The following is a 14687-nucleotide window of genomic DNA, read 5'->3' as shown; positions in this document are numbered from 1 at the left end:
TAGGTAAAGTTGAGATTTACCCAAAATAGTCGAAGCTTTGAACTCTGTTTCTTGTCCAATGGTTGCAATTAGCACGCATAGAATCGTCTAGAGCCTATAACAAAAAAAAGGAGAGAGAATGAAAAAAAACTAAAAAAAGCAAGAAGCTTTTCACTATAAAATAGAATTTGAGATATGAGATTTTACCCAAGATGGATATGAACGGTTGGCAAAAGCCTTTTGTGTCAAGAATCTTCCCAAATTAATCCAAACAGTATAACACAGTCTCGCGCTTCCAATTGGGCTGAAACTGGAACTCTGATACTAATTGGAATAAAATTCATGTGAGTTTCATGTGAGCATGTGGGAGATTGAAAATCGAAAATAGCAGTTTAAAACTAAATGGTGTTATCGCTCCTCCATGTAACTGCAAAGAATGTGTTGTTAATGCTGAAAACGTGGAGGAGATTATGTCGTTCTTTTCCTTTTGAAATTCCGATGGAGAAAGACACTTTTTTTTTTTTTTTTGGGGAAACTGTGGAATTCATTACCTGGGCGAAGATGCCAAACATAGCAAGGAAAGCCTACAACGAGGCAAGTAGACAACAAAGCAAAATAAATATGTCAAATAGCAGAGGGAGTTACAAGGAAGATGCCATACCCAAGCTATCGCGTCGCCCCCTCCACTGCCCCTATTACATTACGGAGGACATGGTAAACCATCATTTTGAAGCATATGTACTAACAAAGATGAGGTCTGTTGACCCAGGAAACATCGCACATCTCCGCACACCTCTACGACCACATCTCCGCACACCGCTGCGACGCCAACCAGTCTGCCGCCATGTTGGCTGATCTTTGAGTCCAAAACCAGCAACAGTACTGTACTGGAAAGACTCCCCTAACTATTTAGCTTTCATTATGAAAAGGTAGGCCTCCCATCTGCCATTTTCAAGCAAATTCGAAAGAGAACAAATGGAATCATAGGAATCAAATTCAACGATAACCTTTCGAAGCCCTATCACCCTACCAAACTCACAACCTTTGAGGATGGCCACGGCTTCAACTGCACCCACACACGGAGTCTGAATGGCATGCCTGATCGCTACCATGAAAGAGCCCCCAGTATCCCGCATAACAATCCCCACGAACCCAAAGCTCGTCAGAGCCGACCAACTGGCATCAACATTAATTTTTGTATACGGTGTGGCAAAAGGGGACCACCAGGACGATCGATCAGCCACCATCACTAGCTCAGGTAGCTCCGCATTCCTTCAGACTGCTTCAAAAAATGCTCTAGCCAAGTTGGTGATTGCATATAGGACATGTGTGAGATTGATTTTCCTTTGATTGTACACAAGGTTGCACCTAGCTTTCCATATATGCCAGCATGTAAAGGCTACATACAATAGTAAGGACATACGATTACCACTAGTACCAACATGCTAGTTTGAGAGTGAGTATAACCACTTCATCAATTCGAGACATCAATCCTGTCAATCTTGAGATTAAGGATCCTTCCAAACCAGATGGTCTCCACTCATAGGCATAATAAGAGTAAATGTTCGATCGACTCCTCCTGGTTGTGGCATATCAAGCATGTCGGGTTAGGGGCAGAACGCCGTTTATACAAATTTTCCATCGTGGCCAATGTTGTGTGTAAGGTTTTCCACAAAAAATTATGGATTTTTGCCAGGGTTTGAAGCTTCCATATAAACTTCCAAACCCGACTCGGGGTAACTCGGGATAAAGAGGGGTGATGTAGCACCGAGCACCCTCCATTTTTGGTCGCTGGCCATATAAACCTATCTCCACACATAGAGTCACCAATATGCATATCACTGATGGCATTAAGATCCTCCATAGATAAGAAAGGTTGAAGGGAGTCGAGTTCCCAAGTTCTAGTACTTAGACAAATAAAAGTCTCCACCCGAGTATCCTTGGTGACCGGCACCTCACCACCTAGAATGGGATGGCCCAAATGGAGGGATAGGAGTCACCTGTCAACCCAGATCTGTACATTATGCCGGTTCATGATTTACCAATGCGACCTCTTCAACAGTATATCTCTTCCCACTAATAAGCTGGTCCAAGCCCATGATGCTCAGCTTCCCCGTTGTGCATCAAGAAAAAAACAATATGGGAAGTACTTAGCCTTGAGAACCGAAGCCCATAATGAATTCGGTTTCGTGATCAACCTCCAACATTGCTTGGCAAGGAGAGCGTCAGTAAAGGTTTCAAAGTTTATGAAATCCATACCCCTTTCCTGCTTCAGAAGGCCAAACGTATTTTTTGATGCCCAATGAATTTTTCGCTCCTCATTTCTCTACCCCCACTAGAACCCAGAAATCATGGAGTCCAACTTGTTACAGATAACATCCAGAAATTTAAATAAATTCATCGAGTACACTAGAATAGCTTAAGCTACAACCTTGATCATCACCTCTTTGCCATCTTGTGATAGAGTGCACTGCTTCCAACCTTGGACTTTCCCCATCATTAGACCTTTCACATAAGTGAGCCCACGACATTTAGAACAGCCCCATATAGTTGGAACTCCTGAATAGGTCCCCGGATCGGAAACCACTGGTATACCTATAACAATCCCCAGCTCCTCCGCAACTTCCATAGGGGTATTGGCACTAAAAAATACACATAATTTCTGAAGATTCACCGCCTGGCCAGAAGCTGAGCAGCAAGTCTCAAATAATCGACCCAAGTTATGGCAGTTCACCTTGTTAGCTTTCAAAAAGATTAGGGTGTCATCAGCAAAGAAAATATGGGATATGGACGGGCCATGAGTGCTCATCCAAACCTTCTGCATCTACTTGGTATCAATGGTTCTACTAATTATCTTTGACAAAACATCATTGACCATCAGAAACAAATACGGGGAGAGCGGGTCACCTCGCCTTAAACCTCTCGAATGAGCAAATTTATTACCCAGTTGATCGTTGAGGATCACAGCAAAATTAACCGAACTCACACACCCCATGATAAGCCTCCGCCAGCAAGGGTGAAACCCCATCTTCTTCATTACGAAGTCATTTCCACACGGTCATATATTTTGTGCATATCAAGCTTGATGCCGAGTTCGAACTTACACTTTGTTTTTCTAAGCTTAAGGAAGTGGAATAACTCATGCGTAATCCCAATGTTGTCCTGGATTTGTCGTCCCCCAACAAACGCATTCTACATGGGAGAAATAAGACTCAGAAGTAAAGGTTTTAGTTTATTAGTTAAACCCTTGGAGAGTACTTTGTAGGAAAAGTTGCATAAACTAATAGGCCGGAATTGAGAGACCGACTCCAAGTTCGGGACTTTTAGGATCAACACAATGTGAGTCACATTGAGTTGCCGAGGACAGGTATCACCAGTCGTTAAGAACAAGACAAGCTTATTAACTTATTTTACAATATTGTCCCAAAATGAATAGTAAAAAACTCCTTGAAACCAACCAGTCCTGAGGCCCTTAGGCCGCCCATTTGCCGAGCAGCCTCTCTGATTTCCTCCTCCGTGATCGGCATTAGCAATGATTGATTCATAAAATCAGTGACTGCTAGGGTGATGCATTCCAAAACCTGCCCCCAGTCCCTCTGCCCTGACAATGTAAAGAGCTTGATAAAGTAGTCATCAATCAACTGATTCACACGGCTTGGGTTGTCCTCATATACTCCGTCTTCCGTCTTTATCTTCTTCACTTTGTTCCTTCTTCACCTTTGCAAAGTGGATTGATGAAAGAACGCGGTATTGGCATCACCTTCACGGAGCCATTTAACCCAAGACGGTTGTTGCCAGAAGTTCTCTTCTTGTTCCTGAAGCCTATCAACCTTTATAGTATTCTCCTGAATTTCAACCGCATTTGGCCCGCAATTCATTTGGAGCTCCTCGAGTTGGTCCATCAGTGTCTTAATTTCTCTAGCTCACATTTTGAACTTTCCATTACTACATTTGATGAGTTGAGATGTACAACATTTGATGAGTCGAAATGTACAATTGTTTATCCATTTCTGCCATCTAGTTATCTCGTCCCCATTACATGGGCTGTTCCAGCATGCTTCGACTAACCTTCTGCATTCCTCCTCTTTGGCCTAAAAAGTTTTAAAACGGAACAGTTTTCTACCTTTTCTCAAACTCGGCTCACAATGGATAATGATCGGGCAGTGGTCTAATCCCACGACCGCACCATGGGTGACAGAGGTGTTTGGCCAAGAAGCCTGCCAGAGTTGATTACAAAGTCCTCAGCCAATTTGCTCATCCACCAACTCCCCATTTCTATTCTCGCGCCATATGAATGGTGGCCCATTAAAGTCAAGGTCCATGAGCTTCGTGGCCTCCATAAAGTTTGCCAAGTATCGAGGTTGGTTATAAAGGACCGCAGCCCTTCTAGATTTTTCAGACTCCCAAATGAATTCGTTAAAGTCACCCGCACATAACTAAGGAGTGTCTGAAGGCTTGAAGTGAGAGTTCATCCAATCCCAGAAGTCTTCCTTTTTCCCCCTGATAAGATGTGCCATAGACTCCAGTCACCTTACCCACCTAGCGTCTCCCACACCCCGAACTCGAGCATCAATTATATGTTTTGATAAAAATGTGATATCAACCTTCATCAAATCATCCCACCATAGATTGAGACCATTAGCCCTGCCAATAGGAGATACATTGAATCAACCAGAGAATCCCATTCTTCTGCATACCCCGTCAATTCTATGGTCCTTCATTTTAGTTTCTGAAAGAAAGATCATAGAGGGTCTGTATTTTCTAATAAGCCCATGCAGGGCCCAAACTACCGTGTTCGACCCAAGACCACAACAATTCCAAAATAAATGTGTCATGGCGATCATGCGATTGATTCAGGCCAGCCGCCACCGCCTTGGGAGCTCGTCCCCCATGGAGAAAGGCACTTTGGGTAGAAAGAAATGATGTAGTTCATTATTTATGTGATGGGTAGTCCAAGGGTCTCAATTAATTTGAAAGTGTTAGTGCCTTGCGTTTGATGGTTGTAAATTGTCATTCATGCTATGTGCATATATATTGTCTGCATCTAAACATCTCTCAATATTTTATTTTTTGTATGACAATTTTAACCCTATTATATTTGTGTATTACCATTTAACCGTATTATATTGGGACATTTTGAATGTTTCACCTTTTTATCCTTCTCACTCTATATATATATATATATAGAAGATATAGATGTAGATATATATATATATATATTATATTTTTTCAACGATAGAAATTTCATTAAATATGAACGGAAACGTTTACATCTACCGTCAGAATATTGAATAACCACTCCGACTCAAACTCAAACCAACTATAAGAGCCACCCTCCTTAAACACAAACCACGCCACTAAGTGGGCATCCTTATTACAATCACAAGAAACATAACGAAGCTCAATAGACCTCAATTGTAAACAGTTAATCATAAAAAGGAAAATGTAATTCCCTTAAACTCCACACACTTAGTCATAAAAAGGAAAATGTAATAGCCCTAAACCGGTCGAAGGTAGTTGTGCATAGGTTTGCCAATTCCAAGGAAGGGGACATGAGGAACTTCTCTCTCCAACTTAAGAAAGCTTTCAATCACATCGATTCCGTCCAAAACAACATACATTTCTTGCAAATTGGGAACCACATCCAAAGTGAGCTTTATATTTCCATCGCCGTGACAACGAAAAAAGGTGAGACTGGGGGCATTGGTTACCTCAATCCTCTTCAAGCCGTCACACATGGTCACCGTTAGGGTCTTCAAACGGTGAAGTGAGTCAAAGCGCAGTAGACTTCCCAATCCCTTACAGTAGTCCAGTTTCAGAAACTCAAGGTTTGGCCCAGATGAAAAGGCAAGCGGCTCTACACCTCCGATGAACTTACAATCCGACAGCACAAGATTTGTTAGGGCGTTAAACCGTCTGGTAAAAATATCTGACCGGAGGGTGCACGTCCGCAAGGAAAGATGCCTGATAAATTTTGGTTCTTCACCACTCAAAAGCATATGAGTAGGGAAATCATAGTAGTCTATGGCTTCCCAAACATCATTAGTACGTTTAGAGAGCACCTCATCACAAGTAAAAGCTAGGTCAAGATCTTCAACATCCTTTGAAAAAGCAAAGTCCACCCAGCCGTTGATTTTAAGCGCATGCCTACTTCCAAATTGACAGTGAACCTTGAACGATTCAATCTTCGTCCCCAAATAACATGATTTGAATTTATCTATTTTTTCTTGGAACTGCTTCACATTTGCCCTTAAAACTGTTCCTAAAGGAGCTTCGTTGGCCGGGTTTGGAATTAAGTCATGCCAATTAAACTCGAGGCTTGACTTGTAAGCATAGGTTCTTCTCCATTTGTGGGATAATGTGCTAGTGCGTATGGCATCCTTTATACTCAGTAATGAGGTAATGGAATGACGAATATGATCCGGCAATGCACTGATGCGATCGGTGTTGGTGCACTTTCTTGGAGAAGAGTTTCCTTTGGATTCACTGGCGCCAGCTGATAATATCTCACACATTGTTTTCATGGCTGCATCTGGTTAGGAGAAGCGTATGGAAATGAACAAGAACTTAGATTTTCTTAGGGCATAGAGTACAAAACTGTAAGAGTTAGAGAATTCAATTCAAAAGTAAAAACACTAAGAATCGGCTCAAGAAATTATATAATACGCAGTAAGAATTTAAACTCGCAAGGATTCTTAACAAGACAACACAAAGCCCTAGTGAAATTGTTCCATAGAGCTTCTACACTTGATTTGAACACAATTGAGTGGTAAAAATAAAGCCTTATTGAAATCAGATTAATGCAACTTTTTTGGGCTAAAAAGAGTAATGCTATCTCATGCAAGTAGGTCTAGAATGTGATGATATACAAACATAAAAGATATATACATCAAAATCTAAAGTTAAGGAAAAATGTTATACCAAAAGGCGCGAGAAGTGCCCCTATTGTATAAGCCTCCCTCGCTCCCTCTTTCTCTCTTAACTCGTGTGCCTGAACCAAGTGAAGGGAAGAGTGAAAGGTTACAGATGAGGATGAGTTTATCTATGCCCTTAGTAGATTTGTTCTTCCCGGCCGTTACCCTCGGCCCTTCGCAATCCAAAGTGAGACTAAAATCTAGAAGCCTTTCTTTTGATGTTTTCTACCCAATTTAAAACCCTAATCTATCTTTATCTAGCCCCACCAATCCTCCATTAAACTAATCCCTCTAGTTAACACAGAAGCATCGAACATATAGAAAGGATCAGCACATACAGATCATCGGAATTGGATATGATGACATATAAACATAAGTTGAAATATATATAAAAAAATAATAATAATAATAATAATAATAAAAAAAAAAAAAAAAAAAACTAGAGTTAAGGAAAGATGCTATACCAAATGGCTCCAGAGGTCCGCTATTGTATAACTTGTTTCTCCCTCTCTCTCTCTCTCTCTCTCTCTCTCTCTCTCGTATGTCTGAACAAGTGAAGGGAAGAGGGGGTTTTATACACACAGTGAAAGCTTGCAGATGAGGATGATTTGAGACATTTAAGGGAATTTGGACTCATTTGGTAAATAGCAAAGTGCATGCACGGTGGTTTCTGGCCAGACGAGACACGACGAGTTGGCAATCTTTGGTTGTACGGTTACAGCCAGAATTAGAGCCTCACTCTGAGACACACTGTCACTACGCGCCTCTCAGTGACTACTGCCTTTTGTTGGATAAATTTTATTACCATTTCGTGATAAAAAGAAATTAGAAGCCGGATGGTATTCCACTTTAATTCTGTGGCTTACTAGAGTGCATATGGAACAATAAGGGTCGCGTCCATTGACCTAGCTAGGTTATTTTCATGAAAGCTTCAAGACCTAACCGCTTGAATGTAATGGTCTAACTAGAGATGAATTACATCGTTAATCAATAATAATTGTTACTCCGCTATTTTAGTTGATCGTTATCAGTTATTTCATTATTTTAGTTGATCGTTATTAGTATCCAACAAAAAATGTCAAGAGAAAAAGTTGTTCATTATTTCAGTTAATTGACTATTGGATAGTATTTTCGCAATAAATTGTAAATCTTTCTTGGGCGTTAGTGAAAACTTCAACATGACATAAAGTCATTTATTTGAATTTCTGGTTACTCGGTTATTTTAGTTGATCGTTATGACTCGGTTGAGATAATAATCAATCACTATCCCCATATATAAATTTCTTTTATCTCCTTATTATCACCTTCTAATTCTCAATCACCTTCTGATACACACATTTTTTTTTTCTGTATTCAGTAACAAACTAATGATTGGGCGAGAGAGATAAATGGGATTTCTTTCATTTTTATTTATTTACAAAAAATAGCTATGGCATAATAATTTCTATAAAAATTGTATTTGAATATTAACGTACCATATGCAACGTACCTAGATCGTCTCTACATGCATATATGTAAATAAATCTGTTTGTAATTTTGTTGGCATGCCAGATCGAATTCATCCTTCCAATACAAACTGTTACAGAATTTTCAACAAACATAATAGTCCTTATGGAAAATGTAAAAACACAAAGGATTTTAAATTTTGAGTAGGAAAAATGGAAAATATACCTAACCGGGCCAACTTGGGTACATGAATTTGTAGAGTAGATACAACTTATACACCGTTACATACAAGGAAAAATGATTGGTAGAAGATGACTATTTGGTAAAGAATAAAATGATTGGTAAAAATGACCAATTGGTAAAGAATTGTCTAGAATTTTCATATCAATGTTCATTACTAAAAAGAGTTTTACTAAGTAAAGATTTTGCAAAGATGACCATTTTGTAGGTATCCCTTAATATTACAATTGAAGTTTGAAAAAAAAAAATTCATGACATTATGTTTGGATGAGGAATTTCTTTTAAGGTAATAAGTATTTCATTAATTAAATAAAACGAAGAACATTATATATCAGGATACAATGATATGATTATAAACGCAACAAAAAGACAATACAAAATCTATCCCACATACATCTCACTAGATAGAAAGATAACGCTCATGAGGACAAAACCTTTCATCACTTTCTGATGAACTTGCACAAGACGATGCTTTTTCGACAAAGAAATCCTGCTATGAGACTTCACGAACATGTCATCATAGTTCTTTGTGAGGCAGACAAAGAAAACCATACCAGCAAAAAGAAAAGAAAAAAACAACACAACACAAGACAAACTCTTCAGACAGTCGCACCAATGGAAGGTTCCATTATCAAGTCTTTATTTACGGATGTCAAGTCCCAAGCTATCATATATATATATATATATGCCCTAAAGTTGGAGATGCCTCGACGATAAGTTTATCTGGCATTACGATAACGGGGGACGTTTCACGGTTAAAAATGTATCACGTTGCTTGCGGCGTTCTGATGGATAATTCGAGTCGAGCCTATTTCTCCGCTGGGCTCAACGCTTATGCTGGGATTTGGAAAAAGATTTGGTCTGCTCGGGTTCCCCCAAAGGTAAAAGTTGGGGTCTGGAGGATTTGCAGTGATATTGTCCCCATCCATGGAACTTTTGCCTCAAGACATGTTGGCATTGACCAGCAGTGTGTGTTGTGTAATGGCAATGATGAGTCCACATTGCATTTGGTGATGGATTGTTGTTTTTCTTCATGTGCTTGGTTGTCTACGATTATTAGGAAACCTCTAACTGACCCTAACCTAAATTCTATGCAGGATTGGGCTCTATTTTTAGTTTACCATCTTAACCACACCCAATTTGATTTGTGACTCATAGTCTGGTGGGCTATTGGGAAGGCTCGCAATCAGAAACTTAAGAAAGGAAAATCAAAAACACCGGATATGATCGTTGCTCACACCATTTGCTGGTGGCAGAGTTCACAGTCGGCCTACACCGTGGCCCCTCGTGCCCACCAAAGTCGCAAGTGGTCCAGACCGCCGCTTGGTTTCCTTGAGATTAACGTTGATGGTGCATGTAGAGAGTCACAAAAACTTAGGGGTGTTGGAGTTGTTATCTGGAACAAAGAGGTAAGGTCGGCCTTGAGAATTTGGGAACCCTAGGCGACTCTTTTAATTGGAGCCCTAGAGTTATTTGATATCCGACTCTTTGTACATTGATATGTACAACAACAACAACAAAAATTGCACTAAAGCGGAACTATAAAGAGGGTTTTTTTTTTAAATATATATATATATATAATTTAAAGGGTTTTTTTTTTTTTTTTTTTTTTTGGAAACCAGAGCATTTGAGTTAAATAACCATTTATTTCAAGCATTAAAGCGGAACTTTTCGGATCCATATGGACGGTTTAGATCTCTTCTACTACCGCTAACAGTCGTCTGTTGACAAACAAAAAAAAGGCGGTCACGATCTCTTCGCCTTTGAAATTCGTATGACTTCGCGCTTCCACCTCTCTCTCTCTCTCCCTTTTTTTGAGCACTTCCAGTGTAGGAAGACTTTCTTAAGGAATAGGCAACTCAATCCTTTAAGTGCAACTTCACCATTGCTAATTGTCTTGGGGATAGGTAACTCAATCCACTCCTCCTATCCCAAAAACACTCCAGTCCACTCAGGCAATTGGACTCAAGGCAAGCCCGATGGAAAAGTAACGCAATAATTGTCTGGCTCAGCGCCTGGCCCATGTGATGCAAGGGTGACGTCAATCATAATTTAAATTATTAAAAATGATAGAAATGGTCCCTGAGATTGTCCACCTTCCGTGATTTTGGTCCTTCCGTTAAAAAAGATTTTGGGCAATTTTCAAAGCTTTGTAACTCAATTGTTTCTTAACCAAATTCGACCCATAATATATCAAAATGAAGATAGGAAAGTGTAGAATAAGATTATACCTATTTGAAAGCCCAATGGTTGCCGGAGATGACCTGCCCGCGGGAAAACTGGAAAACTCGCTGGAAACTGAGAAAACTTTAAACGTTCATAGCCTCTCCAATACTCAACCAAATCGAGTGATTCAAAAACAAAAATAATACTTCTTGACGGGACGAAGAGAATGATACCTTTTTCGAATGCTAACTTGCCGTGGTTTGGTCAAACAACAGCTCGAAAATGGCTAACCATTTTCAAATTAGCCACTTTTGAGCAGTTTTCCGGCCAAATCATGGTGAGTTAGCAGTAAAGAAAGACAACATTCTCTTCCTCTCGTCAAGAAGTATGATTTTCATTTTTTGATCACTCAATTTCGTTGAGTATTGAAGAAGTTATGAACGTTTAAAGTTTATCCAGTTTCCGGCGAGTTTTCCAGTTTTCCCGCGGACCAGTCACCTTTCAAGCTATTTTCTGATCATCTCTGGCAATCATTGGGCTTCCAAATAGGCATAATCTTATTCTACACTTTCTTATCTTTATTTTGATATATTATCGGTCGAATTTGGTTAAAAATCGATTGAGTTACAAAGTTTTGAAAATTGTCCAAAGAGTTTTTAACGGAAGGACTAAAATCATGGATGGTGGACAATCTCAGGGACCATTTCTATTGATTTTCAATCTTAGGGACCATTTCTATTGATCATGCAAATCTCAATGACCATTTTGTATAATAACTCTATAAAAAAAATTATAATTTTTTCTACAAACACATAACCATATTCTTCCACTTTACACTACATTTCAATATTTTCAAATACTTTCAACCAATCTTTTATTATCATTCGATATTAAAAATAAAGTTATCTTGTATTATTTTATTAAAATAAAAAATATTTGTTGTAATTCTAGTCACTCAATGTGGATGCCCACTCATCCCACTAAACTTTGTCTATCACTAGCTTTACCTATAAAACAAAGAAGCAAATGAAGAAAGAAAGAGATATAGGCATACGGAGGAAAGGAAGTAAGGAAGAAAGAGAGAAAGAAAAGAAGAGAGAGGAGAGAAAGAAGAGAGATACAAAAGAAAATACTAGTGAACTGGGATAGGGAGAATAGAGAAAACAGTAACAATTATCTTTCTACTCTTATTATTTCACATAATGAGAGAAAGTATTGTTGCTGCCCTAAAGATGTAGGCACACTTGCCTAACCTCGTAAATATTGTGTCTCATTTACTTTATATTCCACAGCACACATACCACCGATTTTACAACACGTTGTCAGCATGAGAAGCTCTTGTGTCAGTGGAAAGCACAACTTTATAGATTCAGTGAAACACTACATACCTTTCACCTCTATCAACTGAAATTTCACAGATAAGAAAATTCTTGTATTTTATTCTCATATCTTTGTACTACTAATTTTCTTAAATCAAGTAGGGATATGTTATCCACACACCTCTTTTTACTTCTCACACATCCTTTGTTAATTTCTGTCCATTGATTTTCTTCAATTCATTTGATCCGACGGTCAAAAATTAAAAGGGTTGTGAGAAGTAAAAAAATATGTGTGGATGTCACACCCCATCAAGTATATATCTTGTTTCATGATTGTATATCATTATTTATAGAAACAAAAAGGGTACATGCTTCAAATTCACAGAAAATCCGACAGTCATATTACGAACTCTAAAACTCCAAATTCCTATGCTCAAACATAAACACTTCTTTCACGAAAGTTATTCCTTATCCCCTCTCCCATAACATATCAAAATTCCAGAAAGATCCAACAGTGGTATCATTCCAAATCTTTGAAATACTACCACAAACTTAAATCCCGCAGAAAACTGGATAGCCATCTTATGAGTGCCAAAACTCCATTTTTAGTATCTTAGATCGAAACTATTTCTTCACGAAAGTTGTTCGGTATGCTCTTATCCATGTCATACTAAAACTTGAGTTAGATTTAAAAGTTTGATCTTCTCATAAGTTGCAGACATTGCATTTGAGTCCAAAACTTACGGGAACCATTTCGACTCTTTCGAATTTTATTGGAGGAAGGACACCAACTAGACTTATTGTTACTATTACCTCCTGAGAAACTAATAGGACTTGGAGATGTGAAATGAAAATAAAATAAAAAGGATGAAACAAAAGAAAGTGGCAGACAAAGAAAAGGAAAAAAAACAAAAACAAAAGATTGAGACTTAATCATTGCCTTTTTTTATTTGGCATATTTATGTGAATGATACTGATTTAAAGCCATATCACAAGTTCTATATATTTAAAGCTTGTGACAACGGTCTTAATTCAACATCATTCACATAAATGTCAAAGCTTAAAGCAAAGGGTAATAATTCCACCCACTGTAAAAAAATTGCTTTAAATAAATAAAATTTGTGATATGACTTTAAACCAGTATTATTCACATAAATATGCCAAAACATAAAAGGCAATGATTAAGTCTTCATCTTTTGTTCTTTTGTTTTTCTTTGTCTACCACTTTCTTTTGTTTCATCCTTTTTTATTTTATTTTCATTCACATCTCCAAGTTCTATTAGTTACTCAGGGGGTAATACTAACAATAAGTCAGTTGGTGCCCTTCCTTCAATAAGTTTTGAAAAAGCCGAAATGGTTCCCGTAAGTTTTAGAGTCAAATGTAATGCCTGCAATTTATGAGAAGATCAGACCGTTAAATCTACCTCAAATTTAGTATGATATGGATAAGAGTATACCGACCAACTTTCGTGAAGAAATAATTTCTATCTGAGCTACTAAAAAGGAGTTTTGGCACTCATAAGATGGTTGTCCAGTTTTGTTTGAGAACAAGAAGTTGGAGTTTTACAATTCGTAACATGACTATCAGATTTTCTGCAAATTTGAAGTTTGTACCCTTTTTGCTTTTGCAAATAATGATATACAGTCAAGAAACAAGATATAAACTTGATTTAAGAAAATTAGTAGTACAGAGATATGAGAATAAAATATAAGGATTTTCTTATCTAAGAAATTATAGCCGACATAGGTGAGAGGTAGGTAGTGCTTCACCGGATTTGTGGCGTTGTGTTTTCCACTAACATAAGAGCTTCTCAAGCTGATAACGTGTTGTAAAATCGGTTGTATGTGTGCTATGGAATATAAAGTAAATGAGACACAATATTTACGAGGTTCAGTAAGTGTGCCTACATCATCGGGGTAGTAGCAATATTTTCTCTGATTATGTAAAATAATAGGAGTATAAAAATAACTCTTACTATTTTCTCTCCTCTCTAGCCCAGCTCACTGATATTTTCTTCTATATCTATCTTCTTTCTCTTCTTCCTCTCCTCTCTCTTCTTTTCTTTCTCTCTTTCTTCCTTATTTCATTTCCTCTGTATGTCTATATCTCTTTCTGTCTTCATTTGCTTCTTTGTTTTATAGGTAAAGTTAGTGGTAGACAAAGCATAGTGGGTTAAGTAGCTAGGAACCTTCTCGCTCCCTAAGATTAAAGAATACTTTCAAAAACGTTTAATGAGTTGGCTATTCAGTGTACGGGTTCTATATCCAACATGGGTCAACATGGGTCAACGTCCACTTGCTTGAACTTGTCAAGTCGAATCATTAATGGTTGAGGTGGCAAGTCTTGGAAAGAAACAAATGAAGAAAGAAGAGATATAGACATACGAAGGAAAGGAAGTAGGAAAGAAAATAAGAGAAAGGAGAGGAAGAAGAGAAAGAAAAGAGATACATAAGAAAATACCAATGAGTTAAGCTAGAGAGGAGAGAAAATAGTAAGTTATCTTTGTACTCTTATTATTTCACATAATAAGAGAACTGCCCCGAAAACATAGGCACACTTGCCGAACCTTATAAATATTGTGTCTCATTTACTTTATATTCCACACCACATATACCACACTGA

At 38.2% G+C, this 14687-nt stretch overlaps 1 protein-coding gene across 1 annotated transcript; it reads right to left on the bottom strand.

Moving 5' to 3' along the window:
* Positions 1–5477: 5477 nt before the first annotated feature.
* LOC137747860 (F-box/LRR-repeat protein 25-like) lies at positions 5478–6494 on the bottom strand. The gene has a single exon (XM_068488000.1). It carries the CDS (start codon positions 6492–6494, stop codon positions 5478–5480), a length of 1017 nt encoding a protein of 338 aa, XP_068344101.1.
* Between the last annotated feature and the right edge of the window lie 8193 nt (positions 6495–14687).

Source organism: Pyrus communis, chromosome 10, assembly GCF_963583255.1.
Source record: "Pyrus communis chromosome 10, drPyrComm1.1, whole genome shotgun sequence".
In the NCBI taxonomy this organism is placed as follows: Eukaryota; Viridiplantae; Streptophyta; class Magnoliopsida; order Rosales; family Rosaceae; genus Pyrus; species Pyrus communis.
The sequence above is the reverse complement of the archived record's forward strand: the minus strand, read 5'-3'. Positions and strand labels throughout refer to the sequence as shown.

Bases quoted from the DNA above. Each gene is read 5' to 3' on its own strand.
- LOC137747860 (XM_068488000.1), bottom strand. From the start codon at position 6,494: ATGTGTGAGATATTATCAGCTGGCGCCAGTGAATCCAAAGGAAACTCT.